Source organism: Venturia canescens, chromosome 6 (assembly GCF_019457755.1).
Source record: "Venturia canescens isolate UGA chromosome 6, ASM1945775v1, whole genome shotgun sequence".
Taxonomy (NCBI): Eukaryota; Metazoa; Arthropoda; class Insecta; order Hymenoptera; family Ichneumonidae; genus Venturia; species Venturia canescens.
In genome coordinates, this window is record NC_057426.1 from 21,291,463 (window position 1) to 21,317,749 (window position 26,287).

At 33.4% G+C, this 26,287-nt stretch overlaps 1 protein-coding gene and 1 pseudogene across 1 annotated transcript; both read right to left on the bottom strand.

The window, feature by feature from the left end:
• Positions 1-14,441: 14,441 nt before the first annotated feature.
• Positions 14,442-15,329, bottom strand: LOC122412688 (phosducin-like protein; annotated as a pseudogene).
• Positions 15,330-17,582: 2,253 nt separating this feature from the next.
• LOC122412689 (phosducin-like) lies at positions 17,583-18,335 on the bottom strand. The gene is made up of 3 exons (XM_043422426.1): positions 18,319-18,335; positions 18,026-18,228; positions 17,583-17,707 (listed from the first exon to the last, which is right to left on the bottom strand). The coding sequence occupies exons 1-3, from the start codon at positions 18,333-18,335 to the stop codon at positions 17,583-17,585; spliced, it is 345 nt and encodes a 114-aa protein (XP_043278361.1).
• Between the last annotated feature and the right edge of the window lie 7,952 nt (positions 18,336-26,287).

Sequence of the window (26,287 nt, forward strand, 5' to 3'; positions counted from 1 at the left end):
TACAAAAAAAAATTAAATATTACGATAGTTTGAGGAGAAACAACCCGCAGTATTTGAAAACGCTACTGGACTATTTAGAGAAAGAGGCTCAAGAGAAGGGAGAAAAATGGATAAACAAAGAAGAGTGGGTTTTCGAAGTAAAACGAGACATTCCTCCTCAACTGAATGGACACGATTGCGGTGTTTTCACCTGTTGGTTTGCAAAGTATGAAGCGAGTGACAAAGAAATTGATTTTTGTCAATCAGATATGCCCCGTGTGCGTATCCAAATACGAGATGAACTCACTATGGACAAGCTGTTATAAAAAAAAAAAGGGGGAAAAGGGATGTCGTTATTATATTTTCCAAGTTATTGCTCAGACATTGTTACAAGCAATTGTTTATGCTAGCAATGTCAACATTAATTGTTTAAATATGAATAAGGGTCACAGACTCGTTATTGTTAAATAATAGAAATTTTACTTTGGGGAGGGATCTCAATATCCAATATTATAATTCAAACGTTAATAATTATAAAGGAATAAAGGACGTTTTATTTTGGTTGATGTAGTCCGTGTTTCCTGTGTTTATTTACCGTCCAAACATGAACCCTAAAACCTGGAAAAACATGCGAAAAACATTCTATCGATGGTCTCCGCGCCTAAAAAGGAAAAATAAATTAGTAAAAATACTAAATCAAATTACAAAAATGTAGAAAAATCACTTACGACAAAGAATTGATGTCCTGGATGTCTCTGCACCTAGAAAATGGAAGTTTGATTAATAAGTGATAAAAATAGATTGTAAATCATGAAAAATTACTTACCGATGAGTCCGATGTCCTGGAGTCCGTGAAACTGAAAAAGAAAAACAAAAATGATTAGAAAGTAATAAAAAAAATAGCTATAGAATGAAAAGAATACTTACCTACATGAAAAAATTACTCCGGAAAACGCCGAAAAACCTAGAAATAAGAAAAAAGAGGAGAAAAGGAATAAAAAAAAAAGGGGAAAGGAAAATGGGGTAAAAGAGATTAATGAGAAAGTAAAAGGAGAGAAAAGAGGAGAATGGGGGAGAAATGACAAGGAAATGGGGTAAAATGAATCAACGTAAAATGAAACAAGGGGCAAGAGGAATTAAGGGAGTACGGGAAGTATGGAAATAGGGTACAACTGATTATAAAAAGGGAGCGTGAGTGTAAGGGTGGCATAAAAATAGAAAATGAGATAGAATAAAAAAAAAAAAAAAAAAAAGAAACCTGAAAGTAAAAGAACATAACCTGTAAAATAAAATAAATCTGAAAATAGAAGAACATAACCTGTAAATAAGTAAATAAACCTGAAAAAAATGATGAAAACCTGAAAATAAAAAGAAAAGGGGGGATAAAAACAATAAAGGGAATGAAATAGACGAATAAAGAGGGAGTGGGAGTAAAAAGAGATAAAAGGGACGAATAATAAGGCTACAAGTGAAAGAGGGGAAAATATGAACTAATGGAGAGACAAAAATAATAAAAGTGGGGTAAAATGGGCGAATGAAGTGCGAGAAGGAACTGAGAAAGGTAAAGTGGGGTAAAATGGACGAATGAGGTGCGAGAAGGGACTGAAAAAGGCAAAGTGGGGTAAAATGGACAGAAATAGAGAAGTGGGGGAAGTGAAAGGAGTGGGGATAGAGAATGGGTATAAAAGTCGGAGCAGCAGGCTCCGGAGCGTCATTTGAGCCACAGTCAAGCTTCAAACAACACCGGGAGCTACCCAAGCGATTGGACGACATCGGGAGCTCTACCTCGTTATTCAAAGCGACTTTGAGAATCTAAATCTCTACAACCACCAAGATGCGGATCGACCCAATCATCCCGGGAGTTCCAACGCCTTCTCCATGGCCAGCGACCTGGGAAGGAAGCTTCGAGATCATCATATTGGAATTCCTTAACCCAACAAATTTTTCCTACACAACTCTGACAAAATTTGAGGAGCTGTGTGCATTCGAGGAGCAGTTATTCACCGACATCGCAGAAAGAAACCACTATCCAAGGGTTTATGCTTCCATCGACCGGATATACGCGGTCGTCAGTCAAGAAACGGCCTACAGAGGAAAATTGGTCGACGTGGAAGATGGAGAAGCTACCTTACTGCTTATCGATAGAGGGGTTACTCTCATGCATCCGGTTCATGAGCTTCAGAATCTACCTCATCAATATGTCAACGTGCCTTCTTTCTGCACGAAAGCATTCATTTCGGGAATCAGGCCATTTTATGGAAACAGATGGGAGATGACCTGCAGCCTCCATTATCAACGGAAGCTGGTTGATCAAAAAGCTAGAATCACTATCATCGGCGATCATCCTACGAAGAAGGGCCACGAAGTTCACCTTTTCATAACACCTCAACGGGTCAATCTGGGAGAAAGCTTGGTCAGGCACCAATATGCTCTACCTGGCGAATATCGATTCAGCCTTCGGGACGACGTAAAGTGTGCAACGCCTGAAGAAATACAAAGATTGGCGAATGGAGAGCAACTACAGGAGCCTTTCAATCCTATTCCGGCAGAGCTGAGACAACTAGAACATCTGCGACTCCTAGACTTGGAAGAAGAACAAATGAACGAGGTCAATCAACTCCGCTGATGGAAGACAAGCTGAAAAACATCAAGATCATCGAGAAACCTGCAAATCATCATCTTCAAAACATCATCGCCCTGTCCTCCCTTTATCCCCGAGTCAAAATTGCATTTTTAAATTGTCTACGGTCCCAATCCCATCTCCGGTTTTCGAGAATTTGAATTTCTGTATTTTTTTTCTTCTTTTTGTTATGACTCCTTAAACGAGTTTATGAGAACAAAAAGCATCGTTTCAAAGATCTTTTTGTTCTGGGGGGCATTTGAGACGTAACACTCGCGTAGCGGCCCGAGCCCGCTCGAACTACTAGATACTACGCATGTGAAAAACATCGCGGCGCGATAACGGGCGTGCGACCCGACCGGCGGCCATCTTGGCTACTGGCACAAAGGCCCGAGCGAGCCGGCGGGCAACGCACTGAACGGCGCCACAAGCCCCAAATTCGAACCAAAATTGTATTTTTATTTTCAATTATTCCCAATCCTTTTATTAATTAATATGAACGTAATTAGGGTCAAAATGACGGGAAAAATGGCAGCTATCCGAGGAAAATAATGAAAAGACTAAAATTGGTAACAAATTTGTATAGTTTCAAATAAAAAGAAACGCGAGCTCACAGCGCATGCGCAGGCATAAGCGTCGATGGGCTACAGGACCCGAACGTGACTTTTTACGATTTTTCAAATAAAATTAAAGTAAATGATATTAAATAAAACAATGAAGCCAAATCGCTTAAATAATTAAACAATAAGAATTGGCATTGAAATTTCATTATTTTTAAGTCGTGTAGAGCGGAAAATTAATCAAAGCGGAATTCGGCGCATCGGGCAAAATAGCGATCAGCCAATAGCAAGGCGCGAATTAAGGCAGCGAGCCAATAGGGAAGCCCGTTACAAAAGAATGCGCAGAACGCGTCCGAAACTGAGAAATTCGGCGTTTGAGAGAATTTAGAGTGGGGAACGGGGTATAAGAGTCGGTGCACGGCTCATTCGGTAGGCAGTTCACCCTACCTCTAGAACCAACTCGGATCTCCTAGAAGAACTAGCAGACTCAAATAGAAAAATACACTCTATTCTGATATAACCTAAAATCCTTTTTCCTATTATTCCTTTGGATGCCTGGGGTATTGGTGAGACTCGGCGACGTATCGATCCCGTAGTCCAGGGTCCATTCCACATAACCTATAATTTCCGAATTTTGCTGCACGGGGCATTGGTGAGACTCGGTGACGTATCGATCCCGTGGTCCGTGGGCAAAATTACCTAACCTAGTGAATGCTCAGGACATTGGCGAGACTCGGCGACGTATCGAGCCCGTGGTCTGGGGTTCACATTCTAACCTGTCTTGTGTTTTTGGACATTGGCGCCATTCGGCGACGTTTGAGGCCCGTGGTCAAGCACAAACTTTCCACCTAGCATTTTTGGGTTTATTGAGAATAGAGGCGGTAAATAAATGATTTTATGATTAATTACTATTAAATTCAAAATGGTTTCATAATTTATCCGATTTGGTTGGGTTGAACGAATTAATTAGCATTAGAATTGAATAAATCAATAATCCGCACCCCATTTGAACCATTGTACGACTCCAAAGTCAAGATAAATCATCTAATCAAATTATAATCGATTATAACAAATAACAAGCAGATAAAAGCGTTGATTCAAGAGGCAGCGGTAAGACTAGATTTGTATAGCATCCAAGCGATCACAAATTGAAAAAAATTGTAAAAACAAAAGCGTACAACACTCTTGAATTGCTAGGAAGCGTAAGAATTCAGGGTCAAGCGGTTAGGATTACAGGACATCGGTTGTCAATTAGTAGTGTTGCGAATTTCATTATTTTTTGTTTGTTTTTTTTGTCTGAAAAATCTCATGCAAGCGGAAAGGAGAGGCAATGGAATAAGCAGGGGCACGATAAACCATAAAGCGTTCTTTATTGTATAAACAAAAACAAAAACAGATTTGAAAATTCAATCGACAATTTCATACAGTAAAACGCTCCGTTTTTCCGGGTCTTTCGGGTCTTCTCTCGCCTGACTTGGTTAAACAACGCGGACAGACAAAGATTAAAATTAAAAACGCGTATCATTTTTGTAAAAACATAATTAAAATTAAAAAAACGCGGATCATTTTGTAAAAACATAATAGTATTGTTTAATAAATTCATTTTGTTATCTTATCAACACAATTCTTGTCTCTCGTCTCGTTCATACCTGCTCCTTTTGAAATTAAGGTAGCTCGAACCGACGCGTGGCGGCGTTCAGGCCGGGTCGGCAAGAGCGTTACGTTACAATAGATATAATCACTTGAGTTGTTACATGATAAATTTGGAAATTTATTTCAATAAGTCATTGGGTGCTTAATTTTCATGATATCAAAATTTGTATCTTCGAAATGCAATGAACACCTCTAAAGTTCGACAAAGTGATGAAGCGATATGTATATTGAATATCTCCAGACCATGTTTGCGATTGGCATTGTGGGTTGAATAATTCATGTCTGTAAGTCTACACCTGATCATTTTTGGATGTGATCAAATATTTTATCTGCGGATAACCATGGAGACATACAAAATTACAGCATTTTGCTTGCTTCAACATGCATCGTATCTGTCACTTTTTTCTTGAATGTGTCATAATAAGTTTCAAAAATGTGGTTCAGGTAATTTTGAAGTGTTTTTCCCTATAGCACCAAAGTCTGTATAACGAGTACGTAGCAAGTACCTATGAACTTTGATATTTCTGTGAAGTAGCAGGTATGCCAATCTTTTAACTTTTTGGTTCCGACTGGAATATATTAACGAAGATATTCATTACTAAAGTCTTCACCTACTTATTTCTGAATAGGTCTGAAATTACTGTCTTCAGAAACTAATGCACAGATACATGAAACAATTTTGATTTCTGTTCTCTTTCAATTGCGCTGTCTTTTTTCTTTTTAACTATGGCATAATTAATTTCATGAATCTGTGGTACTTTTGTCTGTCTGTATCATAACGTAGATGAAGAAATTGCAGCAGATACTGGCAAACTTTGAAAATTCTGTGTTTACACTTGTGCGCCAAGTATTAGCACTTCCTATTTTTGATTATGGAATATGGGTATATATAAATTATGAAAATTATTTAAAAATTATAGAATATGGTAATACATAAATAATAAATAATTCAAAATGGTACAAAAAGTCAGCGGTGGCCCATTTATGATTGGCATAAGAATTTATGTTTTCAAAATAGATATATATTAAAAAATAAGCAAATCTGTTGGTCCTGACACACTCAATACTTTTCATTTCTCTGATTGGAACTCAGTCGCTACATGCAGAGTTTAAAAATTTTATACATCGACATGTGTACATCAACTTGATATCTCTGGGTATGATACTGTGAATAGAAAAGAATGCTTCAAAAAGTCATTGGAAGTTTCCTGGTGGACTTGGTGAGCATTATATATATTTTTTCTCTCTCTCTTTCTGTCAAATTTTACGGAAAATCAATCAAAAAATTCGTTTCATTGAAAAATTTTCATATCCTTTTTATTCACAACGATTTGATTAAAAAAATTAAAAATAAAATTCATAAATGAGGGGGGGAAATTCCTCAATAATACAAAATATTCATAAACGTTACGGAAAATAGTTTTAATCCCACAAAATTGTGGACACATTCGGAATCGATGAAACATGAGGGGATCATCGCGTTTCATCATCATCATCACCATCATCATGAGGGAAACATGAGGAAACATCAAACATTCGAAGAATATCAAACTGTTATAAGTTGCAGAAAACTTAACGAAAATCATTGGATAAATTATTTTCGATTATCATAATAGAAACAGTGGAAAACTTTCGAAAACCTTATTTGAAAAGAAAAAAGATTGGATATCAAGCCGCAAAAATCCTCCCTCGGAGAAAAAAAATTTGGACAAGCCCTAGCGGATTGTACTTTTTTTGACCAATCGTTACATCCGTTAGGGAGTACATTGATGATCGCCCGTTTTCGCATTATACCACGAAAAATGTAAACAAAAATGATCAAATTTCGCAATGAAAATTATTTTAAACCGTGAAAAATATTCAAATACATTAAAACCCGGCAGTATTAGTGAATGATTTATCCACTAATATACTGATTATCGCGGTATTTTCAACGTTAATAAGAGTTTTCAATTGAATTTCAAGCATTGGACACACGAAACAAATATCTAGGGTTTAAATTGTTGGGTGGAGGTCGAAACAGCGAACGATCAAAATAGCGAACAGGCATTCTGTATATCTATATATGCACATATAGATATACAGAATGCCTGTTCGCTATTTTGATCGTTTGCTGTTTCGACCCCCACCCAAATTGTTGACTATAATTATTTGTCAAAATACGGCTTTCGATTTATTATTTGAAAACAATAAGAAAGAGATTATTTGCAAAAATTCAATTTATTCTAGCATACATGACATAGTATTCCTCGATAAATCGACCAATGTTTCAATTTCGCATTCCACTCTGTTGATATTTGTTCCTGAGTTCATAAACAGCAAGTTATATGAGATAAAAGAGAATTTTTTACTATTACAACTTTTTCTTGCCTACTAATAGTCAATTGTTTTTCTTAATTTTGCAAAACAAATAAGTAAAGACATACAAGAATATATGGATGTGACGAGTACTTTTGTATCGTATGTGAGTATTTAAAAGCAAAGTGAATAATTAAAAGATTGGTTCTATAAAACTTTCAATTTTCTGAACGTAGAGTATATAGTTTTTATTTTTTTTTTAACCCAGCGTGATTGTGCATGGTTAGCTCAGCTTAATGTAATCTGAAAAACAAGATTACTGAACTTTTGAGAAAAAAGATCTGATACAGAATATCAAAAATTCCCCTAGGGAAAAAAGGTTGGGACAAGTACATTGATGGTCCCTTGTTTCCTGATCATATCACGAAAAATGTGGAAAAACAATTCCATAAAAAAATTATTAAACCAACTGTAAACAATTTCAACAAAACGTATAAAAAAAAATTCACAAATCCTGAAAAAACATTACATCAAAAAAATTCAAATCTGTAATTATTTTTTAAAGTGTCAAAAAAATCAAATAAAACATAAGCAATAAAAAAACGACAAATAAAAAAAAGTTTTTTTCAAATCAATTGAAAGAAATTTCCATCTAAGTTATATCCAGCATTTAAACTTATGATATCAATTCGAGGCCAGGTATTTAAGGATATTTCAGCATATTCATTCCTACGATATAATACCTTAAAATTGCCAATTCTGTTGGATTTGTTTTGAATTTTATTGATTTTTCGTCAAAAATCGCTTAAATCTAGGGATAGATCTGTGCCGATAATTTTTTACATCAAATTTTATGAAAAATAAGTCTTTTTTCGTCGAAACCACAGTGATAAACCGAAAATCATATCTCGGCCTCCAACGCGCATTCCTCCGTGCTCTTGGATCCTCAACGAGCATAACATATTAGAGTACAAGGGAAAAAATCGCTCAAGTCCAAGTACAGACTTGTGACGAAATATTTTCAGTACAATTTTGACGAAAAATAGGGTATTTTCTCGGAATCCGACGTTAAGGAAGTTGAGGCTGTACAGTCATTCTTTTTACCCAAAAGTTATGATCTGTACCTTTCAAAAGTTAGGCCAGTTTACAGTTCGGCAATATTACTTTAAAGAAAAGTTGGGGGAAAAAAGACGAAAAACTGGTGAAAGCTCAGTCGAAAACACGAACGGTGACGATCCTAGCCTCCAAAAACTGCACGGGAAATAGATTATTATTAATATAATTTCAGAAAATCTCCTAATAAATCTGAAAAAAATTGACATTATTCAGCAAGTCTTGCTTATGTTGCCCAAAAAATTTTATATTTTTAGTATCATTTTTAACGGAGATATTACTGAATGTTTCTTAACTTCCATAAGATTATATTTTATTTGGCCCAAATTGTTATTGATTTTTCTCAGCAACGACGCTTCTAACATGTCTGAAAATTTAACTGATTTTTTTTTACACTTCCCTTTATAAGATTCAATCGGTTTGAAAGCAACGACATCATTTTCATTCTAATGCCTCAACTTCCTTAAGAGCCGAAAATCATATTCCTACCACCAACATGAATTTTCCCATGTACTTGGGTTCCTAATGGACATAAAGTGACGTAAAAAGAACGCGCCTGGAATTCTACCCCTGCGGTGGTGCGGGAAATAGTTCACAGTATCATATCATTATCGTGAGTGTTTAAAATCTTTGAAAATGCTCAAACAAAATAATAATCTTAAAAAACATACTAACAAAATAACACATGAAAATTGGAACTTAAATTCTATAGCCGTCAAAACGAAATCGAGGAAGTCGAGAAAAAAAAACGTGATATCAAACCCCAAAATTCCCCTAGGGAAAAAAAAGGTAGGGACAAGTACATTGATGGTCCCATGTTTCTGGATGACATAGAAAAAATATTCAAATCCAGGAAAACAATTCTATGGAAACAAAAAACGGAAAATTGAAAAGTTCAAAAAATTCAACAAAAATTAAAAACAATCGAAAAAAATTCTATAAAGAAAAACTAAAAAATTTTCAAACAAAATCATAAATATTAAACAAATTGAAAAATGTACTATCCAAGTTACATGCAATATAAAAATGTATGATATCAATTGAAGGCCAAGTTTTTATTGATCATTTGGAATATTTACCCAACAAATCAGAAACTTTGATTGAAAAAATGACGTTTTATGAATAGGAGTCACTAATCATTCATAATAATTATTTTCGAGGAAAAACAAGCTCATGAAGCAAAATTTATAAATAAAGTTACGTGCAGTACTAAAATTGATTATTCGATTTTCGATTGATTCGAGGCCAAGTATTTATCAGTAATTCGAAATATAATCTCCAGCAACAAATAAGTGTTGAGAATCCTCATCGGGCCCAGAACGTTTCATTGAAATTACTAAAAAATTAATAGAAATAAAAAATTGCAGAATCTTCCTTTTGAATAATAAGAACGATGGCAACCTTTTTTTTTAACCAGAACATATGAAAATCGGTAAAAACTCACATGAAAGTCATTCGTTAATTCAAGAAGGTACAGACTTTGAAAAATCGATTCCCCTCCAACTTTCAGGATCGCCTGGTGTTATTCACAACATTCAACTTCGATTGGATCGGTACAAATTATGTTCAAATAAGTCTTAAACGGACTTGTCCAGCCCATCACTTTTTATTCGAATTGCTCATTCCAAAAAAAAAAATCAAAAACGAAGTTAATCCATATGTTAATATTAAGGAACAGTAATTGCCGAAAAAATAATTTTCCTTCGAATTATAGGAATCGCTCTTGTTGAAATGAAATTAAAATCAAAGACGAAATTGATCAATCTATTTATATTATATGGTCTTATCATTCACAACAGAATCATTTTTCTCCAGGAATTCCAGGAATCGCACGTGTCATACTTGACTCGTGATATTTATCAAAATGTGTGCGTGACTATCGAAAAAAAAACATCACAATGCTGAGTAGATTCAAAAATTTCTTGTAATGAGACTTATTTTTTATCATTTTCATTGGGTCCTACCGAATGGTATGTGTTCACTGAAGGGAATGTGAAGTGGAAATTGCTATTATTGCAATACGAACTTGAGAACAGTCAAGTTCAAATTACTTGGAGATGTTCTTTTTATTTCTATAAATTTTATTATATTTGTGATCATAGAAGAGCCCTGATTTTTTTTTTCGAATGAGCAATTCGAATAAAAAGTGATGGGCTGGACAAGTACGTTTAAGACTTATTTGAACATAATTTGGACCGATCCAATCGAAGTTGAATGAAGTCAACACTTATTTGTTGCTGGAGATTATATTTCGAATTACTGATAAATACTTGGCCTCGAATCAATCGAAAATCGAATAATCAATTTTAGTACTGCACGTAACTTTATTTATAAATTTTGCTTCATGAGCTTGTTTTTCCTCGAAAATAATTATTATGAATGATTAGTGACTCCTATTCATAAAACGTCATTTTTTCAATCAAAGTTTCTGATTTGTTGGGTAAATATTCCAAATGATCAATAAAAACTTGGCCTTCAATTGATATCATACATTTTTATCAATTGAAAAAAAATCCATCTAATTTACGTGCAGCATTAAAATTTATCATATCAATTCGAGGGCAAGTATTTTCTAATGAATTGAATAAAGTTACCACTTGAATTACATGCAGCACTAAAATTTGTGATATCAATCGGTGGACAAGTATTTTATTAGTAACTCCAAAGTTCAACATTATGGAATTGTTCTAAGAAGCTTTTAAATCCAAAAATATCACATGCAAGCTAATCATTTCTTGCTCTATGGTGGCAGAGACTTATAAGAAAATCGATTCTTTTCAGACTTTCAGGAGCTTCTGATATTATTCACAATATTCGACGTCGATTGGATCGTTACAAATTATGTTTAAATATGAGTTAAAAGTACTTGTCCGGCCCATCACTTTCCATTAAAATTGTTTATTTATTCGAATAAAAAGTGATGGGCTGGACAAGTACGTTTAAGACTTATTTGAACATAATTTGTACCGATCCAATCGAAGTTGAATGAAGTCAACACTTATTTGTTGCTGGAGATTATATTTCGAATTACTGATAAATACTTGGCCTCGAATCAATCGAAAATCGAATAATCAATTTTAGTACTGCACGTAACTTTATTTATAAATTTTGCTTCATGAGCTTGTTTTTCCTCGAAAATAATTATTATGAATGATTAGTGACTGCTATTCATAAAACGTCATTTTTTCAATCAAAGTTTCTGATTTGTTGGGTAAATATTCCAAATGATCAATAAAAACTTGGCCTTCAATTGATATCATACATTTTTATATTGCATGTAACTTGGATAGTACATTTTTCAATTTGTTTAATATTTATGATTTTGTTTGAAAATTTTTTAGTTTTTCTTTATAGAATTTTTTTCGATTGTTTTTAATTTTTGTTGATAAAAATGTCTGATATCAATTAGAGGCCAAGTTTTTATTGATAATTTGGAATATTTATTGAACAAATCGGAAACTTTAATTGAAACTCATGATAATTATTTTCAAGAAAAAAGTTAATGAAAAAAAAGTCATAACGGAAGTTACGTGCAGTACTAAAATGTATTATATCAATTCGAGGTCAAGTATTTATCAGTTATTCGAAATATAATCTCCGGCGACAAATGAGCGTTGAGAATCCTTGTCGGGCTCACAACGTTTTATCAAAATTACTAAAAAATTAATGGAAATAAAATCATTAAAAATTCACATGAAAGTCATTCGTTACTTCAACAAGGTACACACTTTAAAGAATCGATTCCCCTCCGACTTTCAGGATCCCCTGGTATTATTCACAACATTCAACTTCGATTGGATCGGTACAAATTATGTTCAAATACGTCTTAAACGTACTTGTCCGGCCCATCATTTTTTATTCAAATTGCTCATTCGAAAACAAATCAAAAACGAAGTTAATGCATGTGTTAATATTAAGGAACAGTAATTCCCGAGAAAATAATTTTCCTTCGAATCGCTCTTGTCAAAATGAAACGAAAATGAAAGATGAAGTTGATTAATCTATTTATATTATATGGAGTCATAATTCACAACAAAATCATTTTTCTCCAAATTCCAGGAATCCACGTGTCGTACTCGACTAGTGATATTTATCAAAATGTGTACGTGACTATAGAAAAAAAACATTGCATGGCTGAGTAGGTTCGAAAATTTCTAGTAATGCGCCTGATTATTTCTCATTTTCATTGGTTCACTGAAGAAAATGAGAAGTGGATATTGCTATACGAACTTGCGAACAATCAAGTTCAAATTAATTGGAGATCTTATTTTTATTTTTATCCATTTTATTATATTTGTCATTATAGAACAGCCCTGATTTGTTTTCGAATGAGCAATTTGAATAAAAAGTGATGGGCCGGACAAGTACGTTTAAGACGTATTAGAACATAATTTGTACCGATCCAATCGAAGTTGAATGTTGTGAATAATACCAGGGGATCCTGAAAGTCGGAGGGGAATCGATTCTTTAATGTGTGTACCTTGTTGAAGTAATGAATGACTTTCATGTGAATTTTTAATGATTTTATTTCCATTAATTTTTTAGTAATTTTGATAAAACGTTGTGAGCCCGACAAGGATTCTCAACGCTCATTTGTCGCCGGAGATTATGTTTCGAATAACTGATAAATATTTGACCTCGAATTGATATAATACATTTTAGTACTGCACGTAACTTCCGTTATGACTTTTTTTCCATTAACTTTTCTCGTGAAAATAATTATCATGAATTTCATTAAAGTTTCCAATTTGTTGGATAAATATTCCGAATTATTAATAAAAACTTGGCCTCCAATTGATATCAGACATTTTTATACTGCATGTAACTTGGATAGTACATTTTTCAATGTGTTCAATATTTATGAATTTTTTTGAAAAATTTTATTTTTCTTTACAGAATTTTTTTCGATTGTTTTTTATTGTTGAATTTTTTTGAACTTAACAATTTTTCGTTTATTATCTCTATAGAATTTTTTTCGTGGTTCTGAATTTTTTTTCCATGTCATCCAGAAACAAGGGACCATCAATGTACTTGTCCCAACCTTTTTTTCCCAAGGGTTTTTTCCTTTTTAGTTACGTGAAATGGGGAGGAAATTTCAAAATCGGTTAATTCGGCTATGAAAAACAGCTTCCTGAAGAGTAATGAAAGTGATTTGATGCGTTGAAATGATCCAGCCAGCGAGATTTGCACGGAATATTACCGTGCATGACCTTTTAACTTGTGCAGATCTTCTGTGTCAATGGCGTCGTTTGAAATACATTGAAACACGAGAATTGAACATAAAATATGCGGAAAATCTTTTGCTCCAGGCTCAGATTGCTGAGGCTAAGGCAAAAATTTCGTGGAAAAGTTGCCACACGCGCTTGTTCAACGAAACACCCAAAACGATCGAGGCTTTTACTATTCTCTGCGAAAATCTCGATTCCCGCATTTTCGAGCTTCAAGATATTCAGAAAAAAAAATCGTTAAATTTCCTATTTATTTCCAGCAACGAATATGACACAAACTTCTGAAAAAATATACAGAGATTTGTAAGGTCATTAAAAAAAGGAACAGTTGAAATACCTTTAAGAACATGGATCTTCTACTATTTATTTTTTTATAATTAATAGTTCGTCAATTTTCCATACACCCAGTTCAGCATTTATAAAATCTTATTCGTTTAGTCTCTATTTCTTTAAAATTGTAAAAGAATGTTTTTCTTATTATTGCCTATTTTTTCACATGAACGAAACACATACGTCTTACTAAGAAAATACAGTTTTACATACGAATATTTGCGAGTATCCATCGATATTCTTATATTGTCCTATCCAATATATTTATTATGATTTTTCGAACTATTTGATGGTTAAATGAATGAAGAAATAGTATTGTCGTTCATGAAATCGTTGATTACAGCAGATCAAGATCCATTGATCAGGAATAATTATGGGAAAAACCAATGGTATTAAGAGTGTCAGAAATATATATATATTTTTTTTTATGAACTGAAATAATTCATAGAAGATGAAACGAAAATGAAATTGGAAGAAATCAATAAAAAATATTAACACGAATTAAATACAGTAGTTGATGAAAGAGAATTGTTGAAAAAAGAAAACAGTTTGGTGATGTAAATTTGCAACAATTCATTGATGACTTTCAGATATTGTTATTTCAAGTTTTTCACATTTTATCAACGATTCATTTCGTTCCGGTCTATTTGATGAAAGCGTTTAGAAAAATTGGTCTCTGTCGTAATCACTGTCCTTTTCGTTGGAATTTTTGGTTATCGATGGTACACACTTCCTATTGAAAATCATGCTGTGTTCTAGAAGAAAAGATTCGACGTCGGAAGCGTAAGAGTCCGTTCCAAGACTACAACCCGTACAAGTAATAGAGTAACCCGTACAAAATTTCCTATGACCTAAACATTCTTATAAACTGAGAGCGCAGGTACATCCCCTTTTTTGAAATATTTCCTGAGACCAGCCACAGAACCTGGAATAAAAATAGAGCATTAATGTTCAATTAATTTTCAGTCCACAAATTTTATGTTATTATGAAAGGAGGGGAACAAATTCTTGAAGAATTACTATTGCAAAATCTCAATAAAAAAAGAAGTTTTTTTGTACACTCCAGAAAACTGAGAAAGGAGAGCAGAAAGTCTTTGTACAATTCTAAATAGTAATTCAGATTGGAAAGATTTTTCAATTTACCATGTATCTTGCAAAATTTCACCGGAGGATATTCCTTGACAAGTGTGATAAGAAATCCATTCATGGCTTCGCATCCAGAAATATTGTCTTCGTAAATGTGAATGACAGGAACAGATTTATCCTTGTTATCGATTGATTTAAAAAATTCATCTGCATCTTTCAAATTTTCAACAACTCCGAATCTCAGTTTTTCTACTTTGATTCTTTGCTTCTAATATTCGAGTACAAATTCATCAACTAATAGCTCTGCAAGCTTAGGATCAGTGTATTCCAATTTTCCTTTTCCTCGTCTAGCGTACTTTGACATGTGATACTTAATTTTTTCATTCATTCCAGCTTCTTGTGCTCTTTCTCTGCATGTTTTTCAGATTCTACTTGTATATAGTTGTCAGTCCTGAAAATCATGGCATTACAATATATTTCGCAGAGAGCATTATTTGCCAATATTTTGAATTGATATCATCTAAGCTATGGGACGAAAACTCTCCACGAAGCTGGACAATAATCTCGCCAGTTTCTAAAAAGTTATTGGTATTTAGTTCCAGTTCTTGAGAATTTTCTACAATATCATCGTTTTTCTATTTACATGTATACAAATGGTTATAAACTTGATTAAATATATTTCAACTACCCAAATGCGGCCAATTTTTACTCTTAGGATAGGCTTTATAAATTTCTGTCAATGCAAAGTAGCTGAGAAAGAGGCACGCGTTTTGATAAAAAATATTTTCAAACCCATGCTCCAATGCTTTTAATTACACCTGCACCGAAGCGTTCAATTTGGCCACAAGTGTCCGAGTCAGAACAACGCTGAGAGGAATAAAAGAGATCCGTTATATAGCTTTAAAACAAACCTCCCCTTTATTCTTTTCGTGAAGAAATATAGTTGGATTATCCAAACATTTTCTTACTTTCATTATTTCTTGTACTCCTTTATAATTGACTCCCCCGATAATGCGTTGTATTAGCATGAAATGCTAAAAATCTTGCAGCTCGTAAACCACTTTTCCACAGCCTAAAATAGATTTGCATACCAATCTGGAAAATATATTAATTATGTATGTATTGTTATATTGGAGGGACATCAGGCTTTTTGAAAATGCAAACAAACAAACTTAAAAAAAAAAACAGCTTGTTGGAAAGTTTTGATCATTTAATGTTCAAAATATGTAAATAAATATCTATCACTTTTCACAGCTACATAAGAGTCACTTGATTTTTTGTCTTTTCATTTTCTCATATTTGATATAAAATTGATAAAATTTTCATAAACACACAGACACATATAAAATATTCAAATTACATTACATCACATTAATTAACGATTGTAATAATACAACTTGCATTAAAAAGTTGTTCTTAACCGACGCGAAAACGAGGAATCGATGGGAAATTCTCCGAATACTAAGATTTTTCCACGGTGCGATAAGTAACATAAGAGGACCCATGATTCTTGGAATACTGTAGGTTCACTCCGAAATTAACGACGCCCATTGGAGAGGCACTAGCTACTCACTGCGTCGTCGCACCGCATTACAACGCGATTGGCTGAAGACTTACTTTCGTAACGAATCGCGTCACTTGATTTTTCATACAGAATATTGGCGGTACAGCAGTGTTTTTTTGAGTTTTGTCCCGACAAGTCGATATTTGACATCGTTGTTACTAATATTGTGAACCGAGATATTTAGGACTATTTCATATATCGTGATTAATTGACACTAATCTAATCGAGGGGGAAATTAGTTCGAGTGATTATTCCAGTTTTGTGCTGATCCGAAGTCGGTGAACTTCCGTGACCATGCCATCGTTTTTGGGAGAGAACAAGAGTGTACATTTATTCCGCTAAACAAGTAAGTCGTCAGATAAATCATCCTATTTTCAGACAAATCATGAAGAAAAATCGTTAAATTTCCTATTTATTTCCAGCAACGAATATGACATTGACTTCTGAAAAAGTATACAGAGATTTGTAAGGTCATTAAAAAAAGGAACAGTTGAAATACCTTTGAAAACATGGATCTTCCACTATTTATTTTTTTATAATTAATAGTTCGTCAATTTTCCATACATCCAGTTGAGCATTTATAAAATCTTATTCGTTTAGTCTCTATTTCTTTAAAATTATAAAAGAATGTTTTTCTTATTATTGTCTATTTTTTCACATGAACGAAATACATACGCCTTACTAAGAAAATACAGTTTTACATACTAATATTTGCGAGTATCCATCAATATTCTTATATTGTCCTATCCAATACATTTATTATAATTATTCGAACTATTTGAGGGTTAAATAAATGAAGAAATAGTATTGTCGTTCATGAAATCGTTGATTACAGCAGATCAAGATCCATTGATCAGGAATAATTATGGGATAAACCAATCATATTATGAGTGTCAGAAATATATATATATATTTTTTTATGAACTGAAATAATTCATAGAATTAATAAAAAATATTAACACGAATTAAATACAGTATTTGATGAAAGAGAATTGTTGAAAAAGGAAAACAGTTTAGTGATGTAAATTTGCAACAATTCATTGATGACTTTCAGATATTATTGTTATTATTTCAAGTTTTTCACATTTTATCAACGATTCATTTCGTTCCGGTCTATTTGATGAGATCGTTTAGAAAAATTGGTCTCTGTCTTAGTCACTGTCCTTTTCGTTGGAATTTTTGGTTATCGATGGTACACAATTCCTATCGAAAATCATGCCGCGTTCTAGAAGAAAAGATTCGACGTCGGAAGCGTAAAAGTCCGTTCCGAGACTATCTGTAACCCGTACAAAATTTCCTATGAACTAACAATTCTTGTAAACTAAGAGGGCATGTACATCCCCTTTTTTGAAATAATTCCTGAGACCAGCCACAGAACCTGGAATAAAAATAGAGCATTAGTGTTCAATTAATTTTCAGTCCACAAATTTTATGTTATTATGAAAGGAGGGGAACAAATTTTTGAAGAATTACTATTGAAAATCTCAATAAAAAAAGAAGTTTTTTTTGTACACTCCAGAAAACTGAAAAAGGAGAGCAGAAAGTCTGTACTATTATAAATAGTGATTCAGATTGGAAGGATTTTTCAATTTACCATGTATCTTGCAAAATTTCACCTGAGGATATTCCTTGACAAGTGTGATAAGAAATCCATTCATAGCTTCGCATCCAGAAATATTGTATTCGTAAATGTGAATGACAGTAACAGATTTGTCCTTGTTATCGATTGATTTAAAAAATTCATCTGCATCTTTCAAATTTTCAACAACTCCGAATCTCAGTTTTTCTGCTTTGATTCTATCCAATATATTTATTATGATTATTCGAATTATTTGATGGTTAAAATAATGAAGAAATACTATTATCATTTATGAAATCGTTGATTACAGCAGATCAAGATCCATTGATCAGGAATAATTATGGGAAAAACCAATCATATTAAGAGTGTCAGAAATATATATATATTTTTTTTGATGAACTGAAATAGTTCATAGAATTAATAAAATTATAACGATTTTCATTATTTTTCGTGATATTTTTTTTCAGGAAATAATTATTATGCAACATAGTCATAAAATTAAGCCTAAGCATTTCCGGATATACGCGTTTTAGAAAAAAAAAACTCCCAATACTTTGACTAATTTTCCTATTTTTATATTTGCAGTCCGAAAAAATGCCGCGCAAACCACTCGTCGCTAAAGAAGATGCGATCAGAACGGTCGAAAAATACATGGAGCACTTCAAAACGGAAACGTTACCGAGATATACATCGGAAGTGTGGATTGAAATGAGCAAAGACCTCGGGTGTAAGTGGAATGCCCACGATGTGTACACCGCCGTACGCGAGGATAGGCGTCAAATTTTATCGATCGCACGTCAAAATAAAGGTATCGAAATACCGATAAAAGTCGATCAAAACTCTTCTATCCTCAGCGACGATTCCTTCGAGCAATCAATGCTGGCCGATCCTGATTTTGATATAATCGATAATGCTGAATTCAAAACTCTGCGCGATTGGTTCCCTTTAAGCATAGATGCTAAAACGTGGGAGAATATAAAGCCAAAAGGGTACGTAGAGTATGGCATGGAACGACGAAGAGAATATGAAATTCTGGCTCCTAATAACTGGACGGACGTCATATTCGATGCCTTTTTTAAGCGGTACCGATTTCCCTGCGCTTATATTTTCAAACGGGCGAAAATTTATAAATCACCAGACAGCATGCATTACATCAATATATCAAGAGACTCGGTAGAGTCTCGGGACAAGTACATTGACAGCCCTGTCGTCTGCTGGCCCGAGACTCTCGCCGAGACTATACTTTCTCTGAATAAAACGATTCGCCGTGGTGGGGGTAAAATTGGCATGTGATTTTAATGAATTACCAAGCTCAGGAGTCATTTAGCAACTTCAAAATTGAAGTTTAAGCCAATTGAGTAATTCTCTTTCGATTACGCCCTAAATCAGCATGATCGGTGTTGTAATTGCTGAGAAAAAACTTTGCACGGGCTCAAGATTATGCAAAAGTTACCAACACATTGAAGAATTTATGCGTCTGTATTTATAAACACCATCAAAGGCACTTTGATGCTCTCGAGTTTCTGATTCGTTGGATCTGACGACATCCATTTTTAGACGTTGTGATTGGTTGTTGAAATTAATTGTTGATGATTGGAAATCTGACGTCAACTTCAGAACGTAGCACACGGCGCAGCACAGCTGGTAACAGCAGTCATAAATTCGACCGATATACATATATTTATGTACAAACCATGTGTCAGTTTTTGATCATATGAACAGAGTTTCGACATTACGAAGTGCGTGCGGGATCAATAAAAAAATAATTTTCGTCATCTAAAGAAGTGCATATTACTATTTATTTTGTTATTTGTGATATATTAAATCGGTATCAAAGCGGCCGCGTAAATGTAGTCTGTGATATGAGTGTGAAAAAGAATATAAGAAATGCGCGATGCATATATGTCAACGAAACTTTTCAAGATTTCATTATTTCGTTCGATTGGAAATAAGTGTGAACTGAAATAATCCTTCAATTAAACCAGAGTACGAGAAATATTGTCCAGTGCGAATATATTGTCAGTGGCGTGGTTATATATCATATGTACATAGGTTATATATACGAATAAATAGAACAAAAATACACGCAACTGTTAGAATGATATTAGAAACTTTAATTGAATAAATGTTTTCTAATTTATTTCTTGTGTCGTCATTATTTTTAAACATCCCCATATTTTGCTTGATATTCAGTTTGGCTCTGCTCTCTCTGATCCTTTTTTTCACCCGCTCAGTTTACAGCGGATCGATTCATATTATTAATCCGTTCCCTAATATGTGTTCTATGATTTTCTACTCCTTCATGATGATTGTGGTAATATGATTCGAGAGGTTTCTAACCATGATCGTGAATTGCACATTTTGTAAATCAGATTTTCAAAAAAAAATCTGGTCTTGGTATAGTGTGTAGTTATTCTTTTCCCATTAGGTCTGTCGAGTGATAAATTTGGAAACTTTTCCAGAAAGCCTTTGGATGCTTTTTTTGCTAATGATATGAAAAGTCGTATCTTAGGAATGCGGTATGCAAACACAAATTTTGATAACAAAACTTATGGAATGACATGTATGTTGAATATTTCCACTTTGCAAACTACAAATATGGAATTATTATAAAATAAATTCATTCCGATAAGTCTACTGTTGCTCAGTTTTGGATGCGATCAAATATGATGCCTACCAACATCCCCAGAAACTTACAGAATTGCTGAATGCAATGTGCGCTATGTCATTTTAATGTAACATCATGACTTTTGACAACTTTTCATTATAATGCTGTAGATTCGGATCATTAAAATACTGCAAAAATATGCAAACTATACAATTTAAATACTGTGCCATTCATTTTACATTTTGGCTCTAACTGTAACATCTATATGAAGTAAAAAATTGATTATAAAAGTCTTCAGTTGCTCATTTATGGATAGATTTGAAATTGCTGTCTTCGAAGCTCATTGCGCAGATACATTGAACCGCAGCAGATACCTGCGAACTCTGAAATTTCTGTGGATAAATATATACCTAGGGAAAAAAAGGTTGGGACAAGTACATTGATGGTCTCTTGTTTCTGGATGACATAGAAAAAAGACTCAGAACCAGGAAAAAAATTCTATAGAAATAATAAACGAAAAATTGAAAAGTTCAAAAAAATTCAACAAAAATAAAAAATAATCGAAAAAAATTCTGTAAAGAAAAATAAAAAATTTTCAAAAAAATTCATAAATATTGGACAAATTGAAAAATGTACTATCCAAGTTACATGCAGTATAAAAATGTATGATATCAATTGGAGGCCAAGTTTTTATTGATAATTTGGAATATTTATCGAACAAATCGGAAACTTTAATTGAAATTCATGATAATTATTTTCAAGAAAAAAGTTAATGAAAAAAAGTCATAACGGAAGTTACGTGCAGTTCTAAAATGTATTATATCAATTCGAGGTCAAGTATTTATCAGTTATTCGAAATATAATCTCCGGCGACCAATGAGCGTTGAGAATCCTTGTCGGACTCACAACGTTTTATCAAAATTACTAAAAAAATAATGAAAATAAAATCATTAAAAATTCACATGAAAGTCATTCGTTACTTCAACAAGGTACACACTTTAAAGAATCGATTCCCCTCCGACTTTCACGATCTCCTGGTATTATTCACAACATTCAACTTCGATTGGATCGGTACAAATTATGTTCAAATACGTCTTAAACGTACTTGTCCGGCCCATCACTTTTTATTCAAATTGCTCATTCGAAAACAAATTAGGGCTGTTCTATAATGACAAATATAATAAAATGGATAGAAATAAAAATAATATCTCCAAGTAATTTGAACTTGATTGTTGGCTGAGTAGGTTCGAAAATTTCTAGTAATGTGCCTGATTATTTCTCATTTTCATTGGTTCTTACCGAATGGTATGTGTTCACTGAAGAAAATCAGAAGTGGATATTGCTATACGAACTTGCGAACAATCAAGTTCAAATTACTTGGAGATATTATTTTTATTTCTATCCATTTTATTATATTTGTCATTATAGAACAGCCCTAATTTGTTTTCGAATGAGCAATTTGAATAAAAAGTGATGGGCCGGACAAGTACGTTTAAGACGTATTTGAACATAATTTGTACCGATCCAATCGAAGTTGAATGTTGTGAATAATACCAGGAGATCGTGAAAGTCGGAGGGGAATCGATTCTTTAAAGTGTGTACCTTGTTGAAGTAACGAATGACTTTCATGTGAATTTTTAATGATTTTATTTTCATTATTTTTTTAGTAATTTTGATAAAACGTTGTGAGTCCGACAAGGATTCTCAACGCTCATTGGTCGCCGGAGATTATATTTCGAATAACTGATAAATACTTGACCTCGAATTGATATAATACATTTTAGAACTGCACGTAACTTCCGTTATGACTTTTTTTCATTAACTTTTTTCTTGAAAATAATTATCATGAATTTCAATTAAAGTTTCCGATTTGTTCGATAAATATTCCAAATTATCAATAAAAACTTGGCCTCCAATTGATATCATACATTTTTATACTGCATGTAACTTGGATAGTACATTTTTCAATTTGTCCAATATTTATGAATTTTTTTGAAAATTTTTTATTTTTCTTTACAGAATTTTTTTCGATTATTTTTTATTTTTGTTGAATTTTTTTGAACTTTTCAATTTTTCGTTTATTATTTCTATAGAATTTTTTTCCTGGTTCTGAGTCTTTTTTCTATGTCATCCAGAAACAAGAGACCATCAATGTACTTGTCCCAACCTTTTTTTCCCTAGGGGAAGTTTATGGTTTGATATCACGCCTTTTTTCTCAAAAGTTCCTCATTTATGTTATGACGGTTATAGGATTTTAGTATAAATTTCTATGAATTATTTGCTTAGTATATTTTTATAGATTTCATTCTCATACGAACAATTTTTATGGGATAATCTTTTTCATGAAATTATCAGCAAGTAAGGGACCATAAATGTACTTTTCCCAATCTTATTTTCCCTCGGTATGATGTTCGGCTTATAAAGTTGGTTTCCACCATAAAAGACTAATTTTTCGTAAAAATTGTAGTGAAAATATTTCGTCACAAGACTGCCCTTGAACTTTGGCGATTTTTTTCCTTATACTCTAATATGTTATGCCTATTAGGAACTCAACAGCATGGAGGAATCCGGGATGATAGGCCCGGGAAATGAATTTCGGTTTATAATGTTAGTTTCCACGTAAAAGACCAATTTTTCTTCAAAATTGGACTGAAAATATTTCGGCACTGGTTTGGTCTTGGACTTTGGTGATTTTTCTCCTTGTCTTCTAATATGTTTTGTCTATTGGGAACCCAAGAGCATGAAGAAATGCGTGTTGTGGGCCGTAATATGATTTTCGGCTTATAACGTTGGTTTCCACGAAATAAGATCTATTTTTCGTAAAAATTGTACTGGAAATATTTCGTCACCGGTCTGTCCTTGGCCTTTGGCGATTTTTTCCAAGTCTTCATACCAAGAAACAACTGACGTAAAGATTTCCTTAATAGAACAGATTTCATTTATGCCTTTTCTTCAAAATTCAAATGAAAGATAGATCAAATTCAAGACACAAAAAATCCAACAGATTTGCCCTCTTTGAATGTCGCTTTTGCATTCTGAATCTAGAGATTTCATTTCATCCAAAATGTGCCCCCAATGAAATATATTTCCAAAGTTTGCAAGTGGCCGCTGAGATCCAATTATCCACAGTTTGATAGTTGCTGAAAAAAAGTACCCGAAAACTTCTAACATTTATTATGCCAGAACTCAAAGCAGCAAAAAAAACTAAGCGAACTTAATTCAACAGAGCAACAGAATTCAAAGACGTTTAAGGTACCTGCATTGGTTTTGGAGGAAAACCATTTCAGGACAATTCAGAAATGAATTTAGAAATTCGAAAACTCCCAATGGAGTAGAAAAAGGAAAATTGAAGTATTTAGAAAAGCGGAAGACTTTTGTGATAAATTTTCTAGATTACATGATACGGTTGGAGGAAATGATTTGAATGATTGGCACACATGCTGCAACACAGAAATATCAAAGTTTGGAAGTATTCGCTGTATATCAGTCATACAAACTTCAATACTATTTGAAAAGGAACACTTAAAACCTTGCCGAACCAAGTTCCATTACATATTACCATAATCAAAGATAAGGGGTGATCCGTCGCATATATATTTATCCACAGAAATTTCAGAGTCAATGTATTCGCAATGCGCAAAGCGCAATGAGCTTCGAAGACAGCAATTTCAAATCTATCCATAAATGAGCAACTGAAGACTTTTATAATCAATTTTTTACTTCATATATATGTTAGAGTTAGAGTCAAAATGTAAAATGAATGGCACAGTATTTAAATTGTATAGTTTGCAGATTTTTGCAGTATTTCAATGATCCGAATTTACAGCATTATAATGAAAAGTTGTCAAAAGTCATGATGTTACATTAAAATGACATAGCGCACATTGCATTCAGCAATTCTGTAAGTTTCTGGGGATGTTGGTAGGCATTATATTTGATCGCATCCAAAACTGAGCAACAGTAGACTTATTCGAATGAATTTTTTTTATAATAATTCCATATTTGTAGTTTGAAAAGTGGAAATACTCAACATACATGTCATTCCATAAGTTTTGTTATCAAAATTTGTGTTTGCATACAGCATTCCCAAGATACGACTTTTCATATCATCAGCAAAATAAGCATCCAAAGACTTTTTGGAAGAAGTTTCAAAATTTATTACTCGACAGACCAGGTGGAAAAAGTATAACAACACTTATATCAACACCAGAAACTGTTTTAAGAATCTGATATACAAAATGTGCGATTGATGATCATAGTCGGAAACCACTTGAATCAGCATGAAGAAATAGTAGAAAATTATAGGACACATATTAGGCAACCAATTAATACTATGTATCGATCCGCTGCAAACCGATGGAGTCAAAACAAGGATCGGAAAGAGCAGAGCCAAACTCAATAGGAAGCAAAATGTGGGAATATTCAAAAATACCGATGACACAAGAAATAAATTAGAAAACATTTATTCGATTGGAGTTTCTTACATTATATATACTAACAGTTCCGTGTGTTCTTGTTTTATTAATTATCAACCATAATATTTCAGATCGCAAAAAGAAAATTTGACGTTATAGGTTGACGAACATTTTTTCTTACAACTTCCAGACCTATTTTTGATAAACTGATTTGCCTTATTTATATTATTCACTAACTATGCGAACGTTTGCTACATTTGTCCCACACTTCGTAACGTCAAACCCCGGCCGGTTCGTTACCACACAGCTATCAAAGGAAACTCGTATATATGACCTACATTATTAGACATGATATGTAATCACGCAACTGATGATATATTTACACTGGACAATATTCCGCGAACTCTGGTTTAATTGAAAGATTATCTCAGTTGACACTTATTTCCAATCGAACGAAATAATGAAATCTTGAAAAGTTTCGTTGACATATATGAATCGCGCATTTTTTTATATGTTTTATTTGCACACACAGATCACAGTCTACATTTACGCGGCCGCTTTTATACCGGTTTAGTATACCACAAGTTTTAACAAAATATACATTAACCAATTTTCACTAACCATTTTCATTTATTAATTAGAGTCCGCACACAACAGCACTTTGGGGATCATAACCTCACCTGTCAAAATGACGTTCAGTACGAAAACAAGTCTCGGGTGGTTTCGGATGTGCGTATCGATGTATTGATATCATATAACCTATTTACAAATGATATATGATAAACTTATTTTCAGTCAAACGAATTAATGAAATCTTAAAAAGTTTCGTCGACATGCACCGCGTATTTTTTTATTTTATTCTTTTTCACACACAGACCACAGACTACATTTACGCGACTGCTTTTATACCGGTTTAGTTTAGCATTCCACAGGTTTTAGTACTATGCACTTCGTTAGATGACGAAAGTTTTTTTTATTTATCCCACACGCATTTCATAATGTCAAAACTCCGTTTTTTTATACGATGATCGAAAACTGACGCGTGGTTTATATATATATATATAATATAATATCCATCTGAGCGCGGTCGGGGTACGACTCAAAAGTTAGAAGGCCTAAAATGGTGAACAGGCATTCTGTATAACGCATATATAGATATACAGAGTGCCTGTTCGCTATTTTAGGCCTTCTAACACTTGAGCCTCACCCGCGGTCGGCCTAGCAGCTGGAGGAGCCGACATCGTTGAGCCAATC